The sequence below is a fragment of the Megalobrama amblycephala genome, linkage group LG10 (assembly GCF_018812025.1).
Source record: "Megalobrama amblycephala isolate DHTTF-2021 linkage group LG10, ASM1881202v1, whole genome shotgun sequence".
Lineage (NCBI taxonomy): Eukaryota > Metazoa > Chordata > Actinopteri > Cypriniformes > Xenocyprididae > Megalobrama > Megalobrama amblycephala.
The window spans coordinates 178,793-186,675 of record NC_063053.1 but is presented as its reverse complement, the minus strand read 5'-3'; the positions used below and the strand labels follow the sequence as shown (position 1 = coordinate 186,675).

The 7,883-nt window shown below is 39.4% G+C and overlaps 1 protein-coding gene across 4 annotated transcripts in view; it reads right to left on the bottom strand.

Moving 5' to 3' along the window:
• Window positions 1-290: 290 nt before the first annotated feature.
• LOC125276406 (collagen alpha-3(VI) chain-like) overlaps window positions 291-7,883 on the bottom strand; it is a 41,084-nt gene continuing 33,491 nt past the window's right edge. Inside the window, exons 35-42 of one of the 4 annotated variants that reach the window (XM_048203836.1) lie at window positions 7,322-7,818; window positions 5,500-5,575; window positions 4,221-4,862; window positions 3,623-3,713; window positions 3,153-3,331; window positions 1,300-1,473; window positions 950-991; window positions 291-594 (exon numbers count right to left, since the gene is read on the bottom strand). In XM_048203836.1, the coding sequence (XP_048059793.1) occupies window positions 395-594; window positions 950-991; window positions 1,300-1,473; window positions 3,153-3,331; window positions 3,623-3,713; window positions 4,221-4,862; window positions 5,500-5,575; window positions 7,322-7,818 (1,901 nt within the window). In that variant the 3' untranslated portion in view covers window positions 291-394. The remainder of the gene's footprint in view (window positions 595-949; window positions 992-1,299; window positions 1,474-3,152; window positions 3,332-3,622; window positions 3,714-4,220; window positions 4,863-5,499; window positions 5,576-7,321; window positions 7,819-7,883) is intronic. The other 3 variants (XM_048203837.1, XM_048203839.1, XM_048203838.1) reach the window with 3 other exon arrangements.

Sequence of the window (7,883 nt, the reverse complement as noted above, 5' to 3'; positions counted from 1 at the left end):
TTGAGCTTCAGCCTAAAAGTAGAGCATATCACGAGCAACACCAAGGTGATGGGTTCAATTCCCAGGCCAAGGAAGAACTGATAAACCTTGAATGCAATGTAAATGTTGAGTCTAAAACAGTTTGTTGCTGCTTGTTTATCCAAACAATGGCTGAGGTGATTGAAACTAAACAATTATTTTTGGTTTGATAATTATGCATAACTTACATACTTCACCTTTAAACCAATTCTGCTCTTGTAATCAAATAAACAGTTGTTCCTTTTCCAAATTAAGGTCCTTCACATCAGCTGTTAAATCTTTAGGCCTTTATTAACTGTCATGAATGTGGTAATGAATACAGAAGCTGCCAAACGTAGATAAATGGATTCGGCATTCATTGGAAATTCATTGGATATCACAGTTTAGATATGTTAGGAGATACTTTTTTGACCCGGAGACAGTGATTCTCACAGTCCTCCTGCGTGTTGAACCGGTTGCTGTTCCCTTCACAGCCTCCATACCAGAACGGGGCGCATTCACCACTGCTGGCGTTGAAGTGCCATTTCACTGCAAATTTTGAGCAAGTTCCTGCATTATACTCAAGCTGGCAAATGTCTGGGCAAAAAGAAAACAAAATTTAGTTTTAACGTGGTATTTTAGCGAATCTTATTCACAGACAGCCCACAGTCTAACTGAACTGGTTGCTACAGTTGTGCCGTGAGTATTTGAGTTATTCTTTCGTCACTGCTGCATGCATATTGAGTTCAGCACCAATTTTGTTACTTTATTTGCATAATTTATTTAGTGAATCAAGGATGACCCTCATAAACAATTCATAAAGCAAACAATGTTTTTTATTCTAAAAATGCCACATGTTTTATTTTATGGTTTGGGTTGGTTTATAGCCATTATAATGATATAAAAACAGTGGTAGTCTATGGCATATCTGTCAAGTGAATGTCTCTTTTACCCTCGAAGATACTGGGATCATCCTGTGGAAGATTTTCCGATTCTGTGGAAGAAATTTAACAAAGTTTATGTACTGTACAGGTACATAAAAGAAATCATTTAATTTATCAATTAAAAATGATAAAGAAATTATTATAAATGCTTAAAACCCTACATGTGATGCAATATGCATTAAAGCCTTAATATATTAGTTAACACATTAAATATTTATATATTCATATACAGTATAGTATATATACACATGTATATTTACACATTCAAATGTAATAATAACAATAATAAAACAAGTAAATAATAATGTACATTTAAAAACTTTACAAACTATTAGTAATCAAGTTGTGGTGAATTTACCCGAGGACCCACACTCCCTATAGCACTCTTCCTCTGTCAAGAATCGGTTTTCATTTCCGTCACAACCACCGTACCAAAAGTGCATGCATTTCTTAGTCTTCTGGCTGTAGTACCATCTGGACACATACGATGCACACACACGGCCAGAATCTCTCTCAAGGAAACACCGTGCTGCTGGAAACAAACAGTACACTCCACTGATTCCCTATGGCACTGAATACTGAACTATGTCAGAGAAACAGCTTGTGCATTTTTAATGTGCGTGAGGATACATGCACACTACTGTGCCAGAGATATACACAACTTCAAAGGTAGAGCAGCTATATGAGGCAGGAAGATCTGGATTCAGCATCTTGACACAAATCAAGATATTTTTGATGAAATCTGAGAGGTATATGACTTGTCCATAGACAGCAATATAATCAACACTTTCAAGGTCCAGAAAGGAACTAAAGACATCGTTAAAACAGTCATGTGACTGCAGTGGATCAACCTTAATGTTATGAAGAGACGAGAATACTTTTTGTGCGCAAAAACAAAACAAAATTATGCATTTTGCTGATCACATGATCTGCCAATAATGAGTCGGCGTTCTGATGAAGAACCTGGAAGCGCTGGACGTAAACGACATATGAGAATGACACAGAAGAGAAGAGATTGTTGAATAAAGTGGTTATTTTTGTTTTGTTTTTGCACACAAAAAGTATTCTCGTCTCTTCATAACATTAAGGTTGAACCACTGCAGTCACATGACTGTTTTAACGATGTCTTTAGTTCCTTTCTGGACCTTGAAAGTGTTGATTATATTGCTGTCAATGGACAAGTCATATACCTCTCAGATTTCATCAAAAATATGAAGGTGAGTACTTAATGACAGAATTTTCTTTTGGGTGAACTAACCCTTTAATTTCCATAGTTAGACTGATGATAAACAAATCTATCTTACTGCTCAGCCCAATTCTGTTTTTCCATCACTTTCTGCCTACAAGTTCTCAAAATATGGATGGCTCAAAACTTCTTAAAGCTGAATACTGACAAAACAGAAATCCTGTTAGTAGATCCTAAATCCCTTGTCTTTTCCAAACATGACCTCTCCATTCATATTGACGGAGATACAGTTCATCTTCACACAATCTTGCGGTACAATATGATTCTAAATTATGCTTTAAACCCATATTAGCCAACTTGCTTTTTTTTCCATCTTCACAACATTGTCTTTTATACAACTTTTGCTAAATCTCAAAGACGCCGAAACGGTTGTCCAAGCTTTTATAACTTTGCATCGGGACTATTTTTACTCTGTTTTGTGGCCTATCCACTAAAGCCCTTGATCGCTTGCAACCAATTCAAAACTCAGCTGCTCGTGCTCTTACATTTAACAAAACATCCACTCACATCATGCACATCCTTCAGCAACTGCGCTGGCTCCCTATTGTCTATCAGTTTAAAGTACTTTAGTTAGTTTTTAAGGCATTTAACAGTTTTAAGGCTCGCCATTGCTTAGCACCTTCATATCTTTCAGAATGTTCCTGCCCCTCAGATCGAGTTAGGAGCATTTGCTTGGAGTACCAGGGTTTAGTCTATCTACTATTGGTGGTCGGGTGTTCAGCATCTCAGCTCCTTAGCTTTGAAACAAACTGCCTCTCTCCAGACCTTTAAAACTGAACTCAAAACTTATTTATTTGCAATATGTTTTGTTAACTGATACTTTAATTTTTAGAGCCATGCTTATTTTTATGTCTTACTGCCTGTTCATGTTGTACCCTGTATTATTTGTGTTATTTGTCAATATTGTCAAAAGTGCATTTGGGTTCTTGAAAGGCGCTATATAAATAAAACATTATTATAATTACCTTTAGTCTTTGGAGGCTCGGTGTGGTCCTCTATGTACTCTTCTGTAAAGCGTTCAGTGTACTCAAGTTGTTGGCGATCAGTGATTGGTTCTGTCTTTTGCTCATCATAATCATATTCCTCCAGAGGTTCTTCTGTTGTGATGGGCTCTTCAGTGGGTGAATCAGTGGGCAGAATATCTCTGAAACACATTCAGAAGGATTCATTTCATTAAAAAGCACAGACTGTCTTGTACAGCTAATTAGTGTCCAACATTCCAACATTTCTTTGTATTTCAAACAAAAACAAAAACAAAATATGACTCAGAGTAGCAAAGGTTTATTGCATGGAAGAGAATATTCCTGGAGTTAATTCTTATGTTTTCTTGATTTATTCACAGAAATGCTTTCACACCTTGCCATTGTGATTCATCAGGTTAGTAAGAAACAACAGTAAATACAGATGCATTGTGATTTTATGTTCAAAGATGTACCTCTCTGTGGTTTGTTGTCCAAATTTAACAGGCCTCAGCGCAAAACCACGACAATCACGGGTCTCTATCAGAGACTGGGGCAAGATTCCTCCTACAAAACAACAGCAGTTGTTTAACTAAAGTAAATCTAAAACTAACACCGTAAAAAAAATAATTAATACTTGAAATAAAAAATAACTACAACTAAAACTGAAATAAAATTAATAAAACTATATAGACTAAAACTTTAACTAAAAATGAAAACAGAAAATATAAAGATTAAAAACATTCAAAATATTAATAATGTAATAAATAACAGTATCTTTTAAGATGAAAATATTTGTGTTGCAATGGATGAAAGAGGATGTTATCATCTGTTCAATTCTAGAGAAAGAAGAAAGCAGATAATATACAGAGTTTTTGGGATATTGTTCACAGAAAGTGCTAAAAAAGTCTTCACACCAGACCAGGGCTGTGTTTCCCAAAAGCATCGTAAGCATTGGTGGCAATTGTTCTACGAACATCTTAGGCTTACAATGCTTTAGGGAAACACAGCTCAGGTTAGTAAGCAGTTCTATCACACCGGTCTCATGCTAACATGTCCATGAATATTCCTTACTGTGGAACATCTGCAGGAAGGCGTAAACAAAGCGTGTGGCGTACTCTCTGTCATCCAGGAATACCAGGTGTTGCTCCAGAGGAGAGTTGGTGAGCTCCTGCATCCGGGTCCAGTCGAATCTGTGTCCTGCCATGAGGACAAACATAACAACATTCTGACACTTACATAATCTAGACAAATAATCCAGCTGAGCTTTGCTGTGCTCAGAGTTTTCACCAAAAACAGTCACAACCATTCGTTTGCTTCGTGGTCTTTCTGCTTTAAGGATAATGTTAGTAATCAGCCACTCCAAAGCAAACTCAGGATGGGATGTCCCGCCCACTTGCTTCACTGTACTAGTAATATGCCGCTTCATGATACTGCGATCTTTAAACTTGGTGAAGCTGAACTCCTCGTTGATGTAAGAGGAGCCGTAAACGGAGCTCTGCTGATAGACGGCCAATCTGGTTTTCCCGTCCGCTCTGCTCGGCTCGTTGCTCACGCCGATCCGGTCCAACAGAGACAGAAGAAGCTCCTTCGCATCTGAATACTGTTGAGTGTTCAGGTTATTAGACCCATCCAGCAGCAAAGACAGGTCCAAGTCCATCTGTAGAGGTTGCGGCTGCAGAATTATACCACACTCTGGGTCTGGGTTACAGCGATCTGGAGGAGAATAAACACAGTAATCAAAGACATCCATGTTACAAAACCTGCCTATATAAGCAGATGCCTTGTAAGACTGCAGCCTAACTGAAGCAGAACTTCATAAATGACTGATTTGGAACACTCTACATAGGCAGCAACTCTGAGCATCACACAAAACCAGCTCCTCATTGGGAAGATAATGGCACGACACTCTAGTAAGCATACAAATAAATAATGCACAGAAATATTGGACAAAATAGTCTTGTTTTTTTTAAAATCATCATGGATTGAACGTTGCTGCAGCGCATTATGGAACTGACTTCTCTGTAATGGATACTTGTTGCTGCCTTAATTTGATTAAAATTATATAATTTAGAAGGTAGCATAATTATGCTTCTTACATTTTGAAGGAGACTTCACACAAGGAGCGCAAACAGAGCCACTGTCACTTTCATTCATTTAATCAATTGATCAAAAGTGACAGTAAAGACATTTAAAACTGTACAAAATATTCCTATTTCAAACAAATGCTGCTGTTTTGAACTTTCTATTTATCAAAGAATACTAAAAAACCAAAAAGAAAATCATATTAGAATGATTTCTGAAGGATCATGTGACACTGAACGGTAGTGTATGTGTCTGCACTGGAGCTTACCAAAACAAATGAGGCACTTTTTAATGCGATTCACTTCTCTGCCATCAACAATAATGTAGCTTCTCGTGTCGTCAACCTGAGACAGACATTTGAGGTGAATTAATAACTGCTGTACACAGATATGGTTCATGCTTTTCTTTCCCAGTGACTACGCCAAGGTGGGAAAGTCTGAAGAATTCTGTGGAAAAATTATTTAATGTGAACTTCCATAATGAAATCTGAGACATCTGCTTGTGAATCATGGGCCTCTAAATTCTGTAGAAATGTAGATTTCTGTGGGAACACGTTATGTGTGGGCTGTTAACAATTAGCTGGAATCTGTGCTGCTTTGGGATTTAAACATGGTAAAAATGTGTTAAATGGAGCTGAGCTGATTCTTATTCATAGCTGAGAGTGTTAGCAAATTATCTCAAAACTCAATAAACAAACTTGCATGTGGATGTATAGAACTTTGTGAATTATGGGCATTCCAATTCTGTGGAAATCTGATGGCACAGAAAACAGCAGAAAGTTCCATATTTTTCTATGGATTTCAAACAAACACGGAATTTAAAATTCTGGATATGTTTGTTTATAAGATATTTGAGCTAATTTGTTAATGTTTTCAGCTTTACTTATTGTTTGTCTTCACAGTCACTAAATACACCAATCAGGCATAACATTATGAGCATCTTCCTAATATTGTGTTGGTGCTGAAACAGCCCTGACCCGTCGAGGCATGGACTCCTCTAGACCCCTGAAGGTGTGCTGTGGTATCTGACACCAAGATGTTAGCAGCAGATCCTTTAAGTCCTGTAAGTTGTGAGGTGGAGCCTCCATGGATCGGACTTGTTTGTTCAGCACATCCCACAGATGCTCGACTGGATTGAGATCTGGGGAATTTGGAGGCCAAATCAACACCTCAAACTCGTTGTTGTGCTCCTCAAACCATTCCTGAACCATTTTTGCTTTGTGGCAGGAGCATTATCCTGCTGAAAGAGGCCACAGCCACCAGGGAATACCGTTTCCATGAAAGGCTGTACATGGTCTCAACAATGCTTAGGTGGGTGGTACGTGTCACAGTAACATCCACATGGATGGCAGGACCCAAGGTTTCTCAGCAGAACATTGCCCAAAGCATCACACTGCCTCCGCCGGCTCACCTTCTTCCCATAGTGCATCCTGGTGCCATGTGTTCTCCAGACGTGATTCATCAGAAAACATGATTCTTCAGACCAGGCCACCTTCTTCCATTGCTCCGTGGTCCAGTTCTGATGCTCACATGTCCACTGTTGGCTCTTTCTGCGGTGGACAGGGGTCAGCATGGGCATATGCAGCTCCATACACAACAAACTGATGCTCTGTGTATTCTGACACCTTTCTATCAGAACCAGCATTAACTTCTGGAGCAGTTTGAGCTACAGTAGCTCGTCTGTAGGATCGGACCACACGGGTCAGCCTTTAATGAGTCTCGGCCGCCCATGACCCTGTCGCCGGTTCACCACTGTTCCTTCCTTGGAGCACTTTTGATAGATACTGACCACTGCAGACCGGGAACACCCCACAAGAGCTGCAGTTTTGGAGATGCTCTGACCCAGTCGTCTAGCTTCAAAATTTGGTCCTTGTCAAACTCGCTCAAATCCTTACGCTTGCCCATTTCTCCTGCTTCTAACACATCAACTTTGAGGACAAAATGTTCACTTGCTTCCTAATATATCCACCCACTAACAGGTGCCGTGATGGAGAGATGATCAGTGTTATACACTTCACCTGTCAGTGCTCATAATGTTATACCTGATTGGTCTATATTGGCATATTCAAATCTGATGGTTTTCATATCTACCTGCATTGCTCGGCTCACATCGTCAGCAGGACGTAAAGCAATCACTCCGAGGCCAATGTCTGCCGCCTTGAACTCCAGCATTGCTGTGGCGAGTGTTGATTCATCATTCGTTGGCCCGTTTGTGATGAACACAGCCACCTTCCTCATAAGTCTGCCCTTTCTGACTCGTTTGAAGATGTTCCGTGCCACGAAGAGCATGGCTTGTCCTATGTCCCTGTTTTTTGTGGTTTCCTTTACAGCGATTGTTCTTAGATCTTCCAGAAGGGTCTTCTTCTTATGGTGGTCCGCGAAACGGATCAGGTTCGTGGTCTCATTGTTGTAGGAGATCACAGACACCCGAGCTCCCCATGGACAATTTGTCTCAGCAATGGAAATGTCTTCCAGTAAGGAGAGAGCAGCAGAACGCATCCGCTCGAACACATCAGAAGATACACCTATAGACATGTCCAAGGCTATCACCAGGTCTGTGGGGTAAACTGGACACTGGAAACGCTTTTCTGAAAGCATTGTTGGGGAAAAAAATAAAATAAAATAAAAAAGTCACTATTTGTAAAAAGTTTGC